Source organism: Chaetodon trifascialis, chromosome 17 (genome assembly GCF_039877785.1).
Source record: "Chaetodon trifascialis isolate fChaTrf1 chromosome 17, fChaTrf1.hap1, whole genome shotgun sequence".
In the NCBI taxonomy this organism is placed as follows: domain Eukaryota; kingdom Metazoa; phylum Chordata; class Actinopteri; order Chaetodontiformes; family Chaetodontidae; genus Chaetodon; species Chaetodon trifascialis.
In genome coordinates, this window is record NC_092072.1 from 11505832 (window position 1) to 11526317 (window position 20486).

At 43.5% G+C, this 20486-nt stretch overlaps 4 protein-coding genes across 5 annotated transcripts; 1 reads left to right on the forward strand and 3 right to left on the reverse strand.

The window, feature by feature from the left end:
* Positions 1–4696: 4696 nt before the first annotated feature.
* gmnn (geminin DNA replication inhibitor) lies at positions 4697–8756 on the reverse strand. Of its 2 annotated transcripts, XM_070984950.1 has the most exons (7): positions 8702–8756; positions 8233–8304; positions 6919–7020; positions 6621–6774; positions 6448–6530; positions 5949–6059; positions 4697–5656 (listed from the first exon to the last, which is right to left on the reverse strand). In XM_070984950.1, exons 2-7 carry the CDS (start codon positions 8287–8289, stop codon positions 5447–5449), a joined length of 717 nt encoding a protein of 238 aa, XP_070841051.1. In that variant the 5' UTR covers positions 8290–8304; positions 8702–8756; the 3' UTR covers positions 4697–5446. The 2 variants fall into 2 exon arrangements, with proteins under 2 accessions (XP_070841051.1, XP_070841052.1); XM_070984951.1 differs by lacking the exon at positions 8702–8756 and having other exon boundaries at positions 6919–7031; positions 8233–8279.
* A 130-nt stretch (positions 8757–8886) lies between these two features.
* On the forward strand, positions 8887–13325 carry c17h6orf62 (chromosome 17 C6orf62 homolog). The gene is made up of 5 exons (XM_070983998.1): positions 8887–10493; positions 10661–10837; positions 10929–11054; positions 11412–11546; positions 11954–13325. The coding sequence occupies exons 1-5, from the start codon at positions 10365–10367 to the stop codon at positions 12077–12079; spliced, it is 693 nt and encodes a 230-aa protein (XP_070840099.1). The 5' UTR covers positions 8887–10364; the 3' UTR covers positions 12080–13325.
* Positions 12339–16471, reverse strand: LOC139345430 (acyl-coenzyme A thioesterase 13-like). Its single transcript, XM_070983999.1, has 3 exons — positions 16310–16471; positions 16007–16191; positions 12339–15725 (listed from the first exon to the last, which is right to left on the reverse strand). The coding sequence occupies exons 1-3, from the start codon at positions 16391–16393 to the stop codon at positions 15563–15565; spliced, it is 432 nt and encodes a 143-aa protein (XP_070840100.1). The 5' UTR covers positions 16394–16471; the 3' UTR covers positions 12339–15562.
* Positions 16472–18308: 1837 nt separating this feature from the next.
* LOC139345431 (acyl-coenzyme A thioesterase 13-like) lies at positions 18309–20435 on the reverse strand. The gene is made up of 3 exons (XM_070984000.1): positions 20277–20435; positions 19971–20155; positions 18309–19689 (listed from the first exon to the last, which is right to left on the reverse strand). Exons 1-3 carry the CDS (start codon positions 20358–20360, stop codon positions 19530–19532), a joined length of 429 nt encoding a protein of 142 aa, XP_070840101.1. The 5' UTR covers positions 20361–20435; the 3' UTR covers positions 18309–19529.
* Positions 20436–20486: the final 51 nt, after the last annotated feature.

Sequence of the window (20486 nt, forward strand, 5' to 3'; positions counted from 1 at the left end):
ACAACAACAACAACAACAACAACAACAACACAGCTTAATGCTCCGGTGCGCAACAATATTTCTGTTTGGCTCTAACTCTGCAGGGGGACTTTGACAGGAAGGTCACCCTGGACTGCTTTCTTCCTTTCTGACAGGATTCCAACACTCCAACGCTGACTCTCTCTATCTATCTATCTATCTATCTATCTATCTATCTATCTATCTATCTATCTATCTATTGTCATTAATATTATTGGTGTGTGTGTGTGTGTGTGTGTGTGTGTGTGTGTGTGTGTGTGTGTGTGTGTGTGTGTGTGTGTGTGTGTGTGTCGACTCGGATCCCGGCCCGGATTATTATTATTATTATTATTATTATTATTAGTGTCCCGGGTAAGTTCCGGGTCGGACCCGGGATACTTATCCGAGACCGACCCGGGTAAGTTCTAGACCGATCCGGGAAAGTTCCGGGTCTGACCCGGGTAGGTACCCGGTCGGATCCCGGGTCAGATGCTGAAAAACTGATTCATTAATTCTTTAATTCAAGCTGACTGGCCCAGCTGTTATCATCATTATTATCATCAGTGTGTGTCCCGGGTCAGATCCAGGTCGGATCAAATGGCCCACGGACCGGTACCAGTGCTGTACAGTATGTTCTGTGTAGAATTTAAATAATTTTAGTTTTAAAAACATTTGTCTGGGGTGATGATGAAGATACGGGTATGATGTGTTGATATAAGGTGTCTTATTATACAGACTGTCTCACCCTGAAGTGCGCAAAGTGTAGATACCTGTAGGGACCTTCTTCTGAAGTCCTCCAGGATCTGTCTGTCGTGGACAGGGAACTGCAGCGCGTGGAAGTGCGCTCTGCACTTCTTCTGACAGGACGCTCTCATCATAACGTGCCAGTAGACGCGGAGATCCAGGTTTCCTGCAAAGGACGGTTCTTCATGTGTGCTGCTGCTGCTACAGTGCAGCATGCAGTATCTCACGCTGTCCCTAAGAAGCCGGTGAAAGCGCAAACTCAATTCCAAACAATGGATCGATTACGTCCACCTCTCTGCTGCGTAATAGTCCAAAGCCAATCCACACGCAGCCGTGAGCGGCATGAGCTCCTCCTTGGGGAAATTTCTGAAATTGTAGTTTTCATATTGTGCGGCTGACATAAAAACAAAGGTCAAACAAAGCAACAGCGCGCAGCCTCGTGCGCAAAATTCAGCCATGATAAGATAATATCCGACATATTAGTCTGCTTCCTCTGTCGTCTCCTCCTGCTGGTAACTTTACCGTGTCTGTTCCGGGATTGGGCCTTTCAGATGTTACCGGCTCGGGTTTCTCAGTGGAGGCCAGAGACCGACTGACCATCTGGCATAGCGGGCATTTCCCGGTGGGCCGACGTGCTATTTGAGCCGATAGTCGGCCACTTTTTTTTTTTTATTTTAAATATTGGTCTGACCGGCCCATAATACCAAACAGTCGATCAGCGGCCCGATTGACATTGGGCTGACCCAATCACATCGTTAAACACCAACCCCTTTCGCTTTGGTCTAGCCGGCATAATGCATTGGCCAAAAAAAAAAAAAAAGTCAGCGCAAGAGTTTGTTCATAACCACCGATCGGCCCTCCACACACGCTGGTCTGCGGCCCATAGGTTATTAAATTCACTGACACTTGACGGGACTCATCTCGCCCAATCATATCATGAAACACTTCCCCTCATTTGCGTCAGTAACGTAATCTGTTAGGATCTTCGAAAATGGAGAGAAAACGAAAAGGAGGTGCAGAGAAACCGCGAGACAAGAAGAACCTGGATTTCAAGCCAACGCTGCCAAATTCGCAAAATTTCTGATATGTTTGCCGCGTCAGGGTCTTCATCAGCTCCCGTGGCCGATGACAGCGGTGATGGCGACATCGAACAGGGACATTCCAACACTCCGACGCTGACTCTCTCTCTCTCTCTCTCTCTATTATCATTAGTATTATTGGTGTGTGTGTGTGTGTGTGTGTGTGTGTGTGTGTGTGTGTGTGTGTGTGTGTGTGTGTGTGTGTCCCGGCCCGGATTATTATTATTATTATTATTAGTGTGTGCTTGTCCCGGTCGGATCCGGGTCTAGTCCCGGGTCCGACCCGGGTAACTTACCCGGGATCGACCCGGAAATTTCCCGGGACTTTCCCGGGACCGACCCGGAAATTACCCGGGACCGACCCGGAAATTTCCCGGGACATTTCCGGGACCGACCCGGGTAAGTTCTAGACCAATCCGGGAAAGTTCCGGGTCGGACCCGGGTAGGTACTGGGTCGGATCCCGGGTCGGATCCCGAAGATACGGGTATGATGTATTGAAGGTGTCCTTAAACAGAGTGTCTCACCCTGAAGTGGCAAAGTGTAGATACCTGTAGGGACCTTCTTCTGAAGTCCTCCAGCATCTGTCTGTCGTGGACAGGGAACTGCAGCGCGTGGAAGTGCGCTCTGCACTTCTTCTGACAGGACGCTCTCATCATAACGTACCAGTAGACGCGGAGATCCAGGTTTCCTGCAAAGGACGGTTCTTCGTGTGTGCTGCTGCTGCTACAGTGCAGCATGCAGTATCTCACGCTGTCCCTAAGAAGCCGGTGCGAGCGCAGACTCAATTCCAAATAATGGATCGATTACGTCCACCTCTCTGCTGCGTAATAGTCCAAAGCCAATCCACACGCAGCCGTGAGGGGCATGAGCTCCTCCTTGGGGAAATTTCTGAAATTGTAGTTTTCATATTGTGCGACTGACATAGAAACAAAGGTCAAACAAAGCAACAGCGCGTAGCCTCGTGCGCAAAATTCAACCATGTTAGTCTGCTTCCTCTGTCGTCTCCTCCTGCTGGTAACTTTACCGTGTCTGTGTGGCGGTCTTCATCAGCTCCCGTGGCCGATGACAGCGGTGGCGGCGACATCGAACAGGGACATGCAGTAAAACCTGCGATAAACTGGACTGCTTTCCTCCTTTCTGACAGGATTCCAACACTCCGACGGGTAACTTACCCGGGACCGACCCGGAAATTTCCCGGGACATTGCCGGGACCGACCCGGGTAAGTTCTAGACCAATCCGGGAAAGTTCCGGGTCGGACCCGGGTAGGTACCGGGTCGGATCCCGGGTCAGATGCTGAAAAACTGATTCATACCTTTAGTTCAAGCTGATTTGACCCAGCTGTTACATCATTATTATCATCAATGTGTGTCCCGGGTCGGATGCCAGCTGGGTTGTTGATACTATTATTATGATTATTATTATTATTATTATTATTATTATTGGTCTGTGTGTGTGTGTGTGTGTGTGTGTGTGTGTGTGTGTGTGTGTGTGTGTGTGTGTGTGTGTGTGTGTGTCGGGTCAGATCCCGATCCCAGATCATGCCTTTAATTCAAGCTGACTGCCCAGCTGTTATCATCATTATTATCATCAGTGTGTGACCCGGGTCGGATCCAGCCCGGTTGTTGATATTATTATCATTAGTGTGTCTGTGTCCCGGGTCAGATCCCGGGTCGGATCCCGGCCCGGGTTGTTGTTGTTATCATTATTACTATTATCATCATTAGTGTGTGTCTCTCTGTGCGGCCCGGTACCAAATGGCCCACGGACCGGTACCAGTGCTGTACAGTATGTTCTGTGTAGAATTTAAATAATTTTAGTTTTAAAAACATTTGTCAGGGGTGATGATGAAGATACGGGTATGATGTATTGAAGGTGTCCTTAAACAGAGTGTCTCACCCTGAAGTGCGCAAAGTGTAGATACCTGTAGGGACCTTTTTCTGAAGTCCTCCAGCATCTGTCTGTCGTGGACAGGGAACTGCAGCGCGTGGAAGTGCGCTCTGCACTTCTTCTGACAGGACGCTCTCATCATAACGTACCAGTAGACGCGGAGATCCAGGTTTCCTGCAAAGGACGGTTCTTCGTGTGTGCTGCTGCTGCTACAGTGCAGCATGCAGTATCTCACGCTGTCCCTAAGAAGCCGGTGCGAGCGCAGACTCAATTCCAAATAATGGATCGATTACGTCCACCTCTCTGCTGCGTAATAGTCCAAAGCCAATCCACACGCAGCCGTGAGGGGCATGAGCTCCTCCTTGGGGAAATTTCTGAAATTGTAGTTTTCATATTGTGCGGCTGACATAAAAACAAAGGTCAAACAAATCAACAGCGCGTAGCCTCGTGCGCAAAATTCAACCATGATAAGATAATATCCGACATATTAGTCTGCTTCCTCTGTCGTCTTCTCCTGCTGGTAACTTTACCGTGTCTGTGTGGTGGTCTGCTGAAGCGCTTAGGGGTCTGTGGGAATTCCGGGATTGGGCCTTTCAGATGTTACCGGCTCGGGTTTCTCAGTGGAGGCCAGGGACCGACTGACCATCTGGCAGAGCGGGCATTTTCCCGGTGTGCCGACAGTCGGCCACTTTTTTTTTTATTTTAAATATTGGTCTGACCGGCCCATACTACCAAACAGTCGATCAGCGGCCCGATTGACATTGGGCTGACCCAATCACATCGTTAAACACCAACCCCTTTCGCTTTGGTCTAGCCGGCATAATGTATTCGGCCAAAAAGTCAGGGCAAGAGCTTGTTCATAACCACCCACCAGCCCTCAACACAACTTGGTCTGTGGCCCGTAGATAGGTAGACAGAGACACAGACAGACACTAAGTTAAAACAAAACAAAAACAAAAAACACCATCCACTTGAAAACAATTTTTTGTAAAAATGTTTATTTTACATCTGCTTTATGTACACAGTGCCATAACATTGCACAATTTAACAGTGTAAACCGAAAACCCTTGAGGGCCATGCTCTCGGCCACATCTGGCAGTGAAGAGGTTCCTGTCATTTGAAGCAAAATCACCTCAGTGGGCACAGCACACATTTTGGACTGTCTTAAAAAAGAAGCACAGGTGACCGAGGACTCTGATGTTTGAGGCTACTGATGCTGCAGCAGGTGACAGGGCAGATGCCTCTGTTCAAGAACTAATGGATGAGTCTGCACTTGCTTCAGCAGGTGGCAGCAAACTCCCACATTACAGCAGATTAACAGCTAAGCGAACTTCACTCAACACCACGCCAAGATTGACTCGGTGCATCCATGTGCAGAACAAAAGACTGTCTTTCCAACATCAAATTCAAGCTTCAAAGCAGACACATCGTCCGGAGCCAGCAAAGGCTTGAATTTACACCTGTGCTTTTCCTGAGACATGTCAAAATCTCTGATGTGAAAAATATATATATACACTGGTTTAACTGACAAGTCTAGCAAAAGCTACAATAACTCTGAAAGAATGGAACCAATCACTGTTTTGTCAAGGCTGAAGATAAAATTAGAGGCATTTCAAAAATGACCTTCATAGAATGATTTGAAGGCCTGTTAAGTTAAATGCATGACCACTTGTTACTGCCAAAACACACTGTGGCTAAAATCTGTAAACGTCCAATGACATACACGAGTTGTGTCGGTCAGTCTTGCGGTCCATCTTGTTCATTGTCTGAGGCCTCCTCTTCCTCAGCATCACTCTGACTGCAATGAGAGTCTTCTTCCTCGTTCTGACCTGCTACTACACTGTCGTCGTTGTTGTCATTGTCGTCATCGTTGTCATCGTCGTCATCCACATCAAGGGCCATGTCCCTCAGTTCCTCCAGATTGTCTGGGCTCTTCCCAGTCAGTCGCTTTATATTATAAAAAAAAAAAAAAAAAAAAAAAAAAGTTTACATACAAATACTGAGATAAGCCCTTCAATATGGTTTACATTTCATTTTTACTATACTCCATATAAGGGTCTTTGCGATGGTGCACATCTGTCTGAAGATGTGACATTTATACACTCAGGTAAATAATTTAGGAATTGTCTTAAGAAAATGTGCAGCATGCAAATGTGTACGACAAGGCTTGAATTCAATCCTAGAACAAGCTTGTGATTAAAATGAAGACCAGACATCGGGAGCCAAAACTCATACCTACCTCAATCATATCAGCCATATACTGTACATGTTGTGCCAACTCCTGCAGCTCGTCGTTTTCACATTTGAGGTTTGTTATCTGTTCATCTTTGGCCTCGATGTCTTTGTGTAGCTGGTTTGAAGGGGAAGAAAAAGTGGTGTCATTAAGCTGAATAAAGAAACCAGAAGCGCACTTTAATAAATCCTCAGAACAATGTATCTTACAAATAACACGAATCACTGACTAATTCATGAAAAAAAAAGGCATTTTAGGTATATTAGGCAGAACTTTCAGACCTTCAAATAATCCATTCAAAATGAGCACGCAGGTTTCATTATTACAGAATGGGCACCTCAGTGTAATTGCTTACAGAAAAGCAAACTCACTTTAATCAGTATTCAGGTGCAGAGTTACATCAAAATTCAGTGCCAGCTGGACTGGAGCCAACTTGGCTCAGTGGGAGCGTGGGAACAGCTCAACTGAGAGCTAAACATTAGCCATCTCTTAGTGATTAACTCACCTTCTCGTTCTCCTGTAGAACATTGTACAAGGCCTTTCGACGCTCCTCGGCTACCTCTTTCCAGTAGGTGGAAGGTGGTGTTTCTGCAACAGCATTAATTTAAGCTCAAGATGAGTTTGCTTATTGAGTAGATTCAACAATTTGTAGTGTGCAGTGCATTGATCCTTTCCTACCTTTGACCATAAGTTCATAGGCTTCATTGGACATGCCATCTGTCAAACACTGACTGTCCTCTGTCTGTGTGGATTTGACTTCTACCTTCACCCTCTTTGGGCCTCTAGTTTGTTCTGCGCTCCACTGCTTCCGTTTGGGAATGACCTTACCCATCTAAAAAGAGAGAAAATTGGTTTAGAAGGAGGGTTGTTGAAAGACATCTACAAATCACATCTGTCAATTGAACAATACTATACACAGTTTTGATCGAATGCAAACTTTGACAAAATAGACATCCAGGAATAAGCCACCACATACCTGAGCTGACCTTCCCAAATCTTTGTTGATGGCTGAGGGCTGGAGGACCTGCAGGGTTTGCCTGGGGGGTCCCATTGCCTTATGAGACGGTGTGAAGAAGCTCTGGAAGACAACTTAAGTTTTACCGTTTTGCTGAATAGATCACAAACCACAGATATGATAATGATAAAAGGCAATATCTGAACCCTTTCCCTGGTGGGTCTTGAGAAACTCAAGACTGAGTCACATGGGAAGCTAATACGACCTGTGTTCTCAATCTCAAAGCCTCTATTCATCAGGACTTAGAATCACTTTGCACGCTTACTTTAGTTACACTGTCACCATGGGAGAGGGCATAAGTGAAGTGCTTCAACAACACCGCTTCCATGTGCAACAGGCCCACAGGTGTGGGAACGGGGGCACAGGCTAAACTCTTTCCAACAGCCGTGGGAAAGTTTCTCCTCAAGGCTCATTACAGGTCATCCAACAAGCTCAGTTTGTTAATGTTTGGCCACAGCTACACACAGCTGAGAGTGTGTTTCATGCCTATATGTGAGTACCATTTGGTACCATTGAGGTACAGCCTATACATGGACTTAGATCTTTGTCCAAATTGGAGGAGCTAAGGAAGACCTGTCAGACATGAAACATTCACCTCTTCGACTAATACTCAGCCAAAACAATGCAGTTAAACTGTACTGCCATGCAAAACAATGACAGATTCTTCAGTCTCCCTCCACTGCTGAAGTCGTTTGCTGCTCAAATAAGCTTTAACAGCAGAAATTTCTACATGTCAGAGAAGCAAGAGTTACTAATTTAACAGCTACCCAGCTCTGTTCAAATTTCCCAGTAAGCCAGCCTGGAAATTAAAACAGCAAAATGCATTTTGTCATTTATACCTGCACTTTTCTACTGCAACATGTCAAAGGGCCATCATTTGAGAGTTTATGGGATTGCACATTTGAATGATGCCACATGCATTTAGCTGTGTTTACACTGAAAACTCCAGTATATAAGAATGTGCACCCTGTTTTTAGCAACACTATATGGGCTATATTTACTGGGACAGAAAGGGCAAAACAACGAAGAGCTTTTCCTCCTGTCTCATACACGTGACTTCTTTTAGTCTCACCTATAGATACTGAAGTCTCATCAGCTTTTGTCTATGTAAAAACGGCGTGTGACGGCATCGTCCACACCAATAAAGGCGACATATTGTGATACGTTAAGTTACTTGTGTATTGTCTCTTGAATCTCAACCCTAAACGTTTAACCGTTGGCTGGATACTAATCTGCAGGAGTTCACCTCAAACCCAGAATAAACTAATCACTCACCGTTATGTTCTCGTTGGACATTTGGCGGCTGTGTTTTAGCTTTCCACTTGAGCTCATTTTCTTCCAAGAGATCTAATGGGGAAGGAACATAACGTCTCTACATTTGAAAGTGAACAGAAAGCGACAAACATTTGAGATAAGCAGCCACAATGAGCTAGTTTAAGGTGTTAACGTTAGATTTTAAACACGCCAACGCTCATTGTGAAACGTGTCTTACTTACAATGAGACTTAATTGGCGTTACCTTGTTAAAAAGACTAGTTTAACGTTAAATGCGGCGGCACCTATGTAGGAAACGTTACGGTACAAAAGGCCAACTGAGTCAGCTAACGCTAAACGTAAGCTTTTGGAAGCGACTACAGAGCAATGCTAACACAAAAGTAGCTTCTGTCGGCAGTACTTAATAATAAGCAGGAGAAGTAGAGCGAATGAAGACAATATTTAAGTAGATAAACGTAAAATCAACTTACCGTTGATGAGGCACACCTAGTTATTCAGACTGGCTATTCTCTTTCCTGTGGATCTCGCGCCAGGAGCTTAAATACGCCCACCGGCTCACGTGGTAAAGGAGCCACTCACGATGAGTGCTTTTTTTTCTTTTTTTTTTTTTTAACTCGTGCGGTCACATGTCAACACACGTCACATCTTTGTAGTTGACTGTGCAGCCATTTTGGGGAGGCTGTGGACCGACGAGCCCGTCTGTGCCATTATTAGCTGCCCGAAAACACACAAAGAAACCAAACGGAAAAACGTTGGACGACACGCCGTTAAATATGGGCCCGCCGGGAGACAGAACACGCCACATGTCGACTGAAAGAACGGAGGATTTCAGCTGGATTGTCGATTTATCTTGACATGGCATGCAGCAGGGCGAGTCGGAGGTTGTGACGACTGACGAAAAGAAGAGAAAGAAAACAAGCGCAGCAAACACCTCGAAACTTCAGACGTGGAAGGGGGAGATTTTGTGTAGCTAAGGTGTATTTCGCCATTCAGCGTTCGTCGTTGGTTGGCTTTTGATTCCCTGGCTGATTTTTGTCGATGTAGTTGTTGACAAGACACGACTGAAGCAAATTATACCGAGCTAAAATGCTGAGCACAAGCAAAACCAGCTAGTCAGTCAGCCCCGCAGGTCTATTGACTCTCACAGCACTGGCAGTCACATTGAACCAGACGAGAAAATGTAAACGCGTGGAAAGATGACTGTACGCTAGCTAGCCGACCACACATAGGCCTCAATTAAGCCAATCAGTCAGAAGATAAGATGTAGCTATATCGTTGGTTCACTACTAGTTAGTGTTGGAAGTGAATGCCTAGATTAGCTTGCTAGCTCACCTTAGCTAGTGTGCTAAAAATACGCCCACATCATGACTATCAGCAGTGGCAGCACCGCAGGCCGTGGGCCAAACGAGTGGCAGTAACAGTCAAGGAAATGTCAAGGTACTTTCGCAGTAGTCTTCGATGTTACCCGGTGCCAATATCTCCTGGCATCTGTATTTACCTGCCATGTTTGTCTGTATCCCCAATCCGTCTGTAACGCGCACATAAGGCAGTCTCTACAGGGAAACAAACACAAATCGACAGTCATGGATAAGGGACTTTGAAATGACCCAAACAGTAGATTATTTGTCCGCTTGCTAGTCTCTGTACGCCTCAATTTCACTTGCAAAAATATATTGCCGGTATGGGTTTTTTACACTAGCAGCCGTTTCTCTTGATTTCAGTAACACAGAAGAAAAGTTTGTCAAATCTGATTTGCTCTTTAATTTAAATCTCTGTTGTGATCCCTTGAGGATGGCAGGTTGAAGAAAAAGCTAATTTGGCTTAAAAGTCATGTCTTAAAACATGGATTTCTGAACAAGTAAGAAGGAGATGTAGTCTTAGCTTGTTGATCATTCCCCACCTCAACACTGCCCTTTTACAGAAGTAAAAATGACTTAGTTTTGTTTCTGAGTTTTTGACCTTTTCATTTGGTAGATAGCGGGTAATTCACAGATGTAGCCCTAGAGTTGTTTGATGCGTCGTTTCTGCAAAGGGTAGCTAGCTCCATCCTTTATCCAACGTATAAATACAAAAGCAGAGAGTGTAGCCAAAATATTCTGCACAAGAGGAAGACACTACCTTCAAAATCTAACCATGGGGGACCCAACTTCACGAAGAAATCAGACAAGAAATCGACTTCGAGCTCAACTTCGGAAGAAAAGGGAATCTTTGGCTGATCAGTTCGACTTCAAGATTTATATAGCCTTCGTTTTCAAAGAAAAGGTTTGTCAGTAAAAATAGAAGAATTCAGTAATACTTGACAAGTCTGACACCACATTCTTACACCGTAATCTAATTATTATCAGTGTTAAAATCAGACTTGTTTCTCATACGACTAAGGCTAAACCATGACTCAAAATACATGTTTGTGTCTTTCTTTGTCACAACAGAAGAAGAAGTCTGCACTTTTTGAGGTAGCTGAAGTGGTACCAGTGATGACCAACAATTATGAAGAAAACATCCTACGAGGTGTGCGGGATTCCAGCTACACTCTCGAGAGTTCAATAGAACTCCTGCAAAAAGATGTTGTGCAACTACACGCCCCCCGATACCAGTCAATGCGAAGGGTACGTCTGTGCACCAACTTAGGAGGGGGACAGCTTCAAGAAGACGGTGTACAGTTGTGTTTTACACTGTTCTTCCTTCTGTTATTCACAGGATGTGATAGGCTGCACGCAGGAGATGGACTTCATCCTTTGGCCACGCAACGATATTGAGAAGATTGTCTGTCTGCTGTTCTCCAGATGGAAGGGGGCTGATGATGAACCCTTTAGGCCTGTTCAGGTCAGAATTTGGCATGTCGTCAGATTACTTTAGATATAAATGTTTGAGGCCTCTTGTTAATTATGGCTGCAACTAAATTATTTTCACCATCATTTAACATGCTGATTACTTTTTGGAATAGAGTCCAAAGTGACGTCTTCAAACATGTCTTATTTGACCAACAAAACTCAAAGATAGTAGAAGTTATTTTTTGACTCAAAGTAACGTTTTTGTGTGCGTTGCAGTTATTTGATTTTCACAATGAATATCTTTTTACGTATTTCAAATACGGGACTTTGAGTAATTGATGTGTATTACCCACCCATGGATATAACAAAATGTACTTCTTGGCTCACAAGTCTATCCTATGATTTACAGGCCAAGTTTGAATTTCATCATGGAGACTATGAGAAGCAGTGCTTGCATGCTTTGGGTCGCAAAGACAAGGCTGGGATGGTCATGAACAACCCAAGTCAGTCTGTATTTCTCTTCATGGATAGACAGCACTTACAGGTGAGTCATTCCAATGAAATCACAATGTTACCTAGTGGTCAACTCGTTTGGGTTTTCAATGGCCGATGCCAATATTTAGAGGTGATGACATAATGCTGATGTCACGTTGTTTTGTATCTAATAAAATCAAACGACTATAATAAAAAAAATGAGACATAATTGCTGACACTAACGTTATTGTCTGCATTGTCTGTTTGCTCTGCACTCTGTAGTGCATAATTTTAAATAGAAAAAACTAATTTACACATGTAATCAACAAAACTAAACTTTGCAAAAGGAAAAAAACCTTCAGTAAAATAAAGTTTTAGTGCACTTTTCAACTGTATTTATCATCAGATTGCAGCATCTCGTTGTTTCTGAGGGAGACAATTGAGAATAAAAATGTTCTCTGTCCACTTCTTTTACAGACTCCTAAAACTAAGGCCACAGTTTTCAAGTTGTGCAGCCTTTGCCTTTACCTGCCCCAGGACCAGCTGACCTGCTGGGGTGTGGGAGACATCGAGGATCACCTCCGCCCATACATGCCAGATTAAGGCTTCCTGCTCCACTCAGCCACATAGGGAAAAGCCCTTCCCCTCCCTCCTGCCTAAGCCTTCAGAAGCAAATTGATGTACTCATCTCCACCCGTTTCCTTTTAAAAGATTTGAACTTGTGCTTGGATCTCTCCTTTTTTGTTACCTATTCGTTCTCCCCTCCCTGACCTGAAGCTGAATCAGTTTCCATCCTTGTTTTTCCCCTCACGCTCCCAATGTCCCTCTTCTCCTCTCTGCCATTTTTGGATTGGTTCCCCCATTTTGTTTTTTTTGTTTTTTTTTATTTCACTCCCTCTGCATTCCCTCTTACTCACTCATCCAGTTTTGTTTATTTGAACCTGCACGAACATTGATTTTGAGTGGTTGGTTGTTCTCTTGGAGCCGCACTGTCAACAGCACCGGTCATTGAAGGAACTCTTTATGTTGCATCAAAGCAGGAACAAACAATACACATGTCTTCACGGTGGTTCTCAGATGGACGTGTTTTTATATCCTTGTTGTCATAAGAAAGGATTGTTAAAGCTTGTTTGTAATGTCAATGGGGTTTCTAGAACAACTTTACACAATCTTTTGACCAAGGGACGGGTGTGAATAGGCGTTAAAACACCTGTATAAGCGAAGAAAACAAGATGAACAATATTTGTCAAATCATATGGTGTAGGTATGGCTTCTTATAAACCGCCTTAGTTTTTTTGCTGGACTTTTTAAAAAAAAAAAATGTTTTTGTGTCATTTGCTTTCCTCTGAAAAATGCTAGGCAGGCCTTTGCGAAAATCTTGAGTGACTTGAAAGGCATTGTACACAAAGTTGAGACATGTTGGTTAGATGTTGAAGGTCATTGTCACCGTTCAAGCCGTCGTTCATGCACCGTTCATTTAAGCTACTGAAATCTGCTGTTTTATGTTTTGTTTTATTTGGGATGTGGGTTGGTGAGAGATTGAAATGGTGATATACTTAATGTTTAACACACTTAACAAAAGTCGCTGAAAGCTAACTGATTTATGTTTAATTTGACCTACTAAAATTTAGATAATTTGCTGCCATGCTCATTAAATTTAAATTGGGTTTTGCAGGCTTTTTTTGTCAAAAGAATATGAAGCACACAGTACAAATAATTTTGCTCCTTGTTGATTCAGTGTGTTCAAATGAAAAGGTATAAGGCGTGTAACTTCTGGAAATTTTATTTCTGTTGATTCTCAAATCAATACTGCTGAGCATATCCCAATACAGTGCAAATTCTGAAAGCATTACATTTGTCCATTTGCTTTATTGCATGTGCATGAACCAGTACCATTAATACAGTAGTGGTGACAACATAATGCACAGCTCTGGAAGGAGTTGTAGCACTGTTGCCCGTTTTGTTTTAGTACACAGTGGGTTTGCAAACTATTTACTCATAGAGGTTAGTTTACATCTTCACTTGACAGTGTAGTTGATACGTGATTAACATATAGGCACAAAGAGGGGACAGCTTAGCTGCTGCCCAGGGGCCTCATTTATAAAACTTACTTACGCACAAAACGGGGCTTGAAAGTTGCGTACGCAACTTCCTACGCAAAGATTGTAATTTATAAAAATAAACTTAGCGTGAGAATGTGCGCACCGGTATGCCAACTTTGATGCTTGGGTACGAACATTTTGGAGACAGGGGGAACTGGTGGAGCAGATGGTGAGGTGGTGAATTGAAGCCAGATTGATCTCATACATCTTATGCCATCACATATCAGACTTATAGACCCGCGTAATCATAAACACCCAAGTCTGCAGTGTTATAGATGTGTTCCTTTAGTGAGCCGTTAGGCCTACTACTCTATGCACAATGTTCATATATCATACTTTCATCTTCAAATGATACAGAACGGTGGATGGCACTGATGGATTAGTATTAATTGTGACAAGGTGTGTAACAATCATTCAATTTGCTGAGTAAGGATATAAATAGTGCGGTGACACTCGTGCGTAATGCTGCACAATGGATGCGCTGGCACTGCTGGAAGATCACGCAAATGGTAAGATGAGGATGGAGAGAAGTTTTAGGGACCACGGAGATTTCCTGGCCTGTGATGATGACTGGCTAATAAGCCGATTTAGATTCCCTAGAGCGGTGCTCTTGGATCTATGTGCTGAACTGGGCCCAGTGTTAGATAGACCCACCCGCCGGAACCGCGCCATCCCGGTGCATATCCAGGTGCTGACCACTCTGGGGTTTCTGGCGACTGGCTCCTTTCAGCGGGAATTAGCCGACAGGTAAGTGTTTGATATGATTAATATTATATAATGTTACATTGTCTGTCTAAAGTCCCTTTTGGGTATGATATAAGTAGTTAAATTATGTCCTTAGGTCTTGGATATCGCAGCCATCCCCCAGTGCCATAATGCCAGCCGTTTTGGATGGCATTATAAAAATGACCAGTCGATACATCAGGTTTCCTTACACTGCGGGTGAACAGGCCAACATTAAAAGGCAATTTGCAGCAATGTCCGGTTTCCCAAATGTAATCGGTGCAATTGACTCCACTCACATTGCTATAAGGGCTCCGAGTGAAAATGAATTTGCTTATGTGAACCGAAAAAATGTGCATTCACTCAATGTACAAATTATATGTACCTCGGACATGATCTTGACGAATGTAGTGGCACGGTGGCCTGGGTCAACACTTGACTCATTCATCCTGACGCACAGTAGTGTGGGGAGCAGACTGCAGGCAGGTGCTGCGCCTGATGGCTGGCTCCTGGGTAAGTACATAAACACCATTGTATAGATTCTACCCATTAAAGCCTGATTTATAATTACTCTTCTGTTATACCTTGCACGTGACAGTGGCTACCCCCTAAAGCGCTGGCTCCTCGCCCCCTTCACCAACCCGCAGAGCGCAGAGGAGGTGCGCTTCAATGTGGCATACTCTCGCGCGCGCTCCGTCGTGGAGAGAGCCATCGGCCTCCTCAAAGGTGCCATGCCACTTTCTTCTTGGCCTCCACCTTCACATCCGACCACTTCTTTGTAATTTCTGCCACAGAACACTCTGTGGCACTTTAACTATTCACTGCGGTGACGACGTGCCGCCACTCTTTTTTTTTCTTTTTTCTTTTTTTCGTGACGCCACTACTGTGACCACCAAACAAAATATCCTTTCTGGCCTCCACCTCACCCACAAGCACCTCGATTTCAGTCTCCGTAAAATTTCTTTTTCTTTTTTCTGCCATGATCGTACGTAAAATGCCATTGATCAGCAGGCATATTTATATGCAAAGACATTCATGAGGTACTTTGCATTGACCATTCATGGTAAAATGTGGGTGTGTCGGGGGCGGGATGTGAGGTGAATCCATCTGCGCAATCTTCCAGGTGGAGTGTGATTTATAAAGGGAAAATTGCGTGCAGGTGTGAGTACCCACGGTTTTATAAATCCGAATATTTTTCGGCGTACGCCATTTTCAGCTTTTGGGCGTACGCACACTTTTAGTATGGATTCTACGCAATGTTTTATAAATGAGGCCCCACGTGTTTAGTGTGTCTTCCTTGAGCAATGAGCTTCCCTGTGACCTTACTGGTGAGGTCTACGGTGGCAAACGCGAGCGTCCGTCCTTGCTTCAGAACCTGAGCAGTGATAAGTACGTCCTCTCCTATCTTGGCAGCGTTCATGTATCTGTAAGACATTGACATTTGTGTTTATGAAGTTAATCTTCAATCTGACCATGTTAACACACTGAAGGTCAAAGTCACCGTCAGAGGAAATAAATAGGAATGAATTTCAATTTATTTTATTTTAAGACGAGCTGATCCCACACATTTTCACATTTTCTACATTTGAGAGCTCAAATATCCATTTAAATTTCACAGGTTAGTCCACAGACGATGGTCAGGTTTCTGGGGATCAGTGACGAAAAAATCTGAGCTTTTTAAGATTTACAGTAGTTATGGACTCACGTTATGTTCATATCCACACTGACTCCTGGTGCTCCCCTCTCAGTGTTCATGATAGCCACGGTGGAGATGACATCGACCAGGGTGGCTATCAGCCCGCCGTGTAGCGTGCCTCCCCGGTTAGTGTGCTCCTCTTCTACCTTCATCTCACACACCACCTTTCCTGGGCTGGAAGACAAGACGTCCACCTAAGGAAAGGACATAGGTATGTGTGACCGTGTAACAGGGCGAGCCATTGCTAGCTCGGTGAACTGTTGAGTTTATATAAACGGTCAGGAAATGTCGCAGAAAGTGTACAATTTTTACCTTAGACAGGACTCTGTCAAAGCCTGGACTATTTGCCATTGTTTTCATTGTTTGTTTTAACGTATTTAACGGCAGCGAAACCATACTTATCGCTTAGAAATGTTCGGTAGTGGCCAATGTCAAACTTGTGTGTACTATGCACCTGAAGCTGTTGCGTTTGATAAGTCGTCCGGGCGAAACTTATTGCTAACCTGCCAATCTAAATTGCAGTTCGATAAATTTGTAGTTCAAGAAGTAAACAGCACCGAAATAATAGCAACCATCGGTGATATTCATGAGCACCTATAAGGTTAGATGTGACATCGCCTAGAGTTGTTCAGTGTCAATCATACAAAGCACAGTTTGTTGCACTTGGATTTAATGGAACGAGCAAGTACACCCGGAAGCCTTTCATTGGTACACCTGAGGTAACTTGTAGAATCAAGGAATATGAAATGATGTTTACATTTAATTCGACTTGGAGGAGGAGGTTACATCCGGGTTGGAGTGACCTCAGGTCTACTCCAACCCGGATGTAACCTCCTCCTCGCCGTCTCTGCCAACAAGCTGTCAAGACGTCTCCCTCCCCTCGCTCTGCGATGCGACCTTCAAATCTGAGTGTTTTCGTGTTTGCTCAGCAAGTCGACAGCACCGTTTTTACAGCACAGTCACACAGAGTGAAGAAGAGCTGACCTTAAGAGAGGACACAGATGTGACTCTTCCCTGGCAGCAGGCGTCATCCCAACAGGCCTCCCTCCCTCCTTTGTCCCCCGCTAAATGTTTGAGGCCTCTTGTTAATTATGGCTGCAACTAAATTATTTTCACCATCATTTAACATGCTGATTACTTTGTAGAATAGAGTCCAAAGTGACGTCTTCAAACATGTCTTATTTGACCAACAAAACTCAAAGATGGTAGAAGTTATTTTTTGACTCAAAGTAACGTTTTTGTGTGCGTTGCAGTTATTTGATTTTCACAATGAATATCTTTTTACGTATTTCAAATACGGGACTTTGAGTAATTGATGTGTATTACCCACCCATGGATATAACAAAATGTACTTCTTGGCTCACAAGTCTATCCTATGATTTACAGGCCAAGTTTGAATTTCATCATGGAGACTATGAGAAGCAGTGCTTGCATGCTTTGGGTCGCAAAGACAAGGCTGGGATGGTCATGAACAACCCAAGTCAGTCTGTATTTCTCTTCATGGATAGACAGCACTTACAGGTGAGTCATTCCAATGAAATCACAATGTTACCTAGTGGTCAACTCGTTTGGGTTTTCAATGGCCGATGCCAATATTTAGAGATGATGACATAATGCTGATGTCACGTTGTTTTGTATCTAATAAAATCAAACAACTATAATAACAAATGAGACATAATTGCTGACACTAACGTTATTGTCTGCATTGTCTGTTTGCTCTGCACTCTGTAGTGCATAATTTTAAATAGAAAAAACTAATTTACACATGTAATCAACAAAACTAAACTTTGCAAAAGGAAAAAAACCTTCAGTAAAATAAAGTTTTAGTGCACTTTTCAACTGTATTTATCATCAGATTGCAGCATCTCGTTGTTTCTGAGGGAGACAATTGAGAATAAAAATGTTCTCTGTCCACTTCTTTTACAGACTCCTAAAACTAAGGCCACAGTTTTCAAGTTGTGCAGCCTTTGCCTTTACCTGCCCCAGGACCAGCTGACCTGCTGGGGTGTGGGAGACATCGAGGATCACCTCCGCCCATACATGCCAGATTAAGGCTTCCTGCTCCACTCAGCCACATAGGGAAAAGCCCTTCCCCTCCCTCCTGCCTAAGCCTTCAGAAGCAAATTGATGTACTCATCTCCACCCGTTTCCTTTTAAAAGATTTGAACTTGTGCTTGGATCTCTCCTTTTTTGTTACCTATTCGTTCTCCCCTCCCTGACCTGAAGCTGAATCAGTTTCCATCCTTGTTTTTCCCCTCACGCTCCCAATGTCCCTCTTCTCCTCTCTGCCATTTTTGGATTGGTTCCCCCATTTTGTTTGTTTGTTTTTTTTTTTATTTCACTCCCTCTGCATTCCCTCTTACTCACTCATCCAGTTTTGTTTATTTGAACCTGCACGAACATTGATTTTGAGTGGTTGGTTGTTCTCTTGGAGCCACACTGTCAACAGCACCGGTCATTGAAGGAACTCTTTATGTTGCATCAAAGCAGGAACAAACAATACACATGTCTTCACGGTGGTTCTCAGATGGACGTGTTTTTATATCCTTGTTGTCATAAGAAAGGATTGTTAAAGCTTGTTTGTAATGTCAATGGGGTTTCTAGAACAACTTTATACAATCTTTTGACCAAGGGACGGGTGTGAATAGGCGTTAAAACACCTGTATAAGCGAAGAAAACAAGATGAACAATATTTGTCAAATCATATGGTGTAGGTATGGCTTCTTATAAACCGCCTTAGTTTTTTTGCTGGACTTTTTTAAAAAAAAAAAGTTTTTGTGTCATTTGCTTTCCTCTGAAAAATGCTAGGCAGGCCTTTGCGAAAATCTTGAGTGACTTGAAAGGCATTGTACACAAAGTTGAGACATGTTGGTTAGATGTTGAAGGTCATTGTCACCGTTCAAGCCGTCGTTCATGCACTGTTCATTTAAGCTACTGAAATCTGCTGTTTTATGTTTTGTTTTATTTGGGATGTGGGTTGGTGAGAGATTGAAATGGTGATATACTTAATGTTTAACACACTTAACAAAAGTCGCTGAAAGCTAACTGATTTATGTTTAATTTGACCTACTAAAATTTAGATAATTTGCTGCCATGCTCATTAAATTTAAATTGGGTTTTGCAGGCTTTTTTTGTCAAAAGAATATGAAGCACACAGTACAAATAATTTTGCTCCTTGTTGATTCAGTGTGTTCAAATGAAAAGGTATAAGGCGTGTAACTTCTGGAAATATTATTTCTGTTGATTCTCAAATCAATACTGCTGAGCATATCCCAATACAGTGCAAATTCTGAAAGCATTACATTTGTCCATTTGCTTTATTGCATGTGCATGAACCAGTACCATTAATACAGTAGTGGTGACAACATAATGCACAGCTCTGGAAGGAGTTGTAGCACTGTTGCCCTTTTTGTTTTTGTACACAGTGGGTTTGCAAACTATTTACTCGTAGAGGTTAGTTTACATCTTCACTTGTCTTGACAGTGTAGTTAAATGATTCGTGATTTACATATAGGCACAAAGAGGGGACAGCTTAGCTGCTGCCCAGGTGTTTAGTGTGTCTTCCTTGAGCAATGAGCTTCCCTGTGACCTTACTGGTGAGGTCTACGGTGGCAAACGCGAGCGTCCGTCCTTGCTTCAGAACCTGAGCAGTGATAAGTACGTCCTCTCCTATCTTGGCAGCGTTCATGTATCTGTAAGACATTGACATTTGTGTTTATGAAGTTAATCTTCAATCTGACCATGTTAACACACTGAAGGTCAAGGTCACCGTCAGAGGAAATAAATAGGAATGAATTTCAATTTATTTTATTTTAAGACGAGCTGATCCCACACATTTTCACATTTTCTACATTTGAGAGCTCAAATATCCATTTAAATTTCACAGGTTAGTCCACAGACGATGGTCAGGTTTCTGGGGATCAGTGACGAAAAAATCTGAGCTTTTTAAGATTTACAGTGTTTATGGACTCACGTTATATTCATATCCACACTGACTCCTGGTGCTCCCCTCTCAGTGTTCATGATAGCCACGGTGGAGATGATATCGACCAGGGTGGCTGTCAGCCCGCCGTGTAGCGTGCCTCCCCGGTTAGTGTGCTCCTCTTCTACCTTCATCTCACACACCACCTTTCCTGGGCTGGCAGACAAGACGTCCACCTGAGGAAAGGACATAGGTATGTGTGACAGTGTAACAGGGCGAGCCATTGTTAGCTCGGTGAACTGTTGAGTTTATATAAACGGTCAGGAAATGTCGCAGAAAGTGTACAATTTTTTTTACCTTAGTCAGGACTCTGTCAAAGCCTGGACTATTTGTCATTGTTTTCATTATTTGTTTTAACGTATTTAACGGCAACGAAACCATACTTATCGCTTAGAAATGTTCCGTAGTGGCCAATGTCAAACTTGTGTTTACTATGCACCGGAAGCTGTTGCGTTTGATAAGTCGTCCGGGCGAAACTTATTGCTAACCTGCTAGTTCAGTTGCGTT

Coding starts and splice junctions, on each gene's coding strand:
- gmnn (XM_070984950.1), bottom strand. CDS start 8,289: ATGAGCTCAAGTGGAAAGCTAAAACACAGCCGCCAAATGTCCAACGAG. Junction 6,775..6,918: donor ATTTGGGAAGGTCAGCTCAG/GTATGTGGTGGC, acceptor CTCTCTTTTTAG/ATGGGTAAGGTCATTCCCAA. Junction 5,657..5,948: donor ATATGGCTGATATGATTGAG/GTAGGTATGAGT, acceptor TATAATATAAAG/CGACTGACTGGGAAGAGCCC.
- LOC139345431 (XM_070984000.1), bottom strand. CDS start 20,360: ATGGTTTCGTTGCCGTTAAATACGTTAAAACAAATAATGAAAACAATG. Junction 20,156..20,276: donor TTGACAGAGTCCTGACTAAG/GTAAAAAAAATT, acceptor TCCTTTCCTCAG/GTGGACGTCTTGTCTGCCAG. Junction 19,690..19,970: donor AGTGTGGATATGAATATAAC/GTGAGTCCATAA, acceptor AATGTCTTACAG/ATACATGAACGCTGCCAAGA.
- LOC139345430 (XM_070983999.1), bottom strand. CDS start 16,393: ATGGTTTCGCTGCCGTTAAATACGTTAAAACAAACAATGAAAACAATG. Junction 16,192..16,309: donor TTGACAGAGTCCTGTCTAAG/GTAAAAATTGTA, acceptor TCCTTTCCTTAG/GTGGACGTCTTGTCTTCCAG. Junction 15,726..16,006: donor AGTGTGGATATGAACATAAC/GTGAGTCCATAA, acceptor AATGTCTTACAG/ATACATGAACGCTGCCAAGA.
- c17h6orf62 (XM_070983998.1), top strand. CDS start 10,365: ATGGGGGACCCAACTTCACGAAGAAATCAGACAAGAAATCGACTTCGA. Junction 10,838..10,928: donor GATACCAGTCAATGCGAAGG/GTACGTCTGTGC, acceptor TGTTATTCACAG/GATGTGATAGGCTGCACGCA. Junction 11,547..11,953: donor TGGATAGACAGCACTTACAG/GTGAGTCATTCC, acceptor CTTCTTTTACAG/ACTCCTAAAACTAAGGCCAC.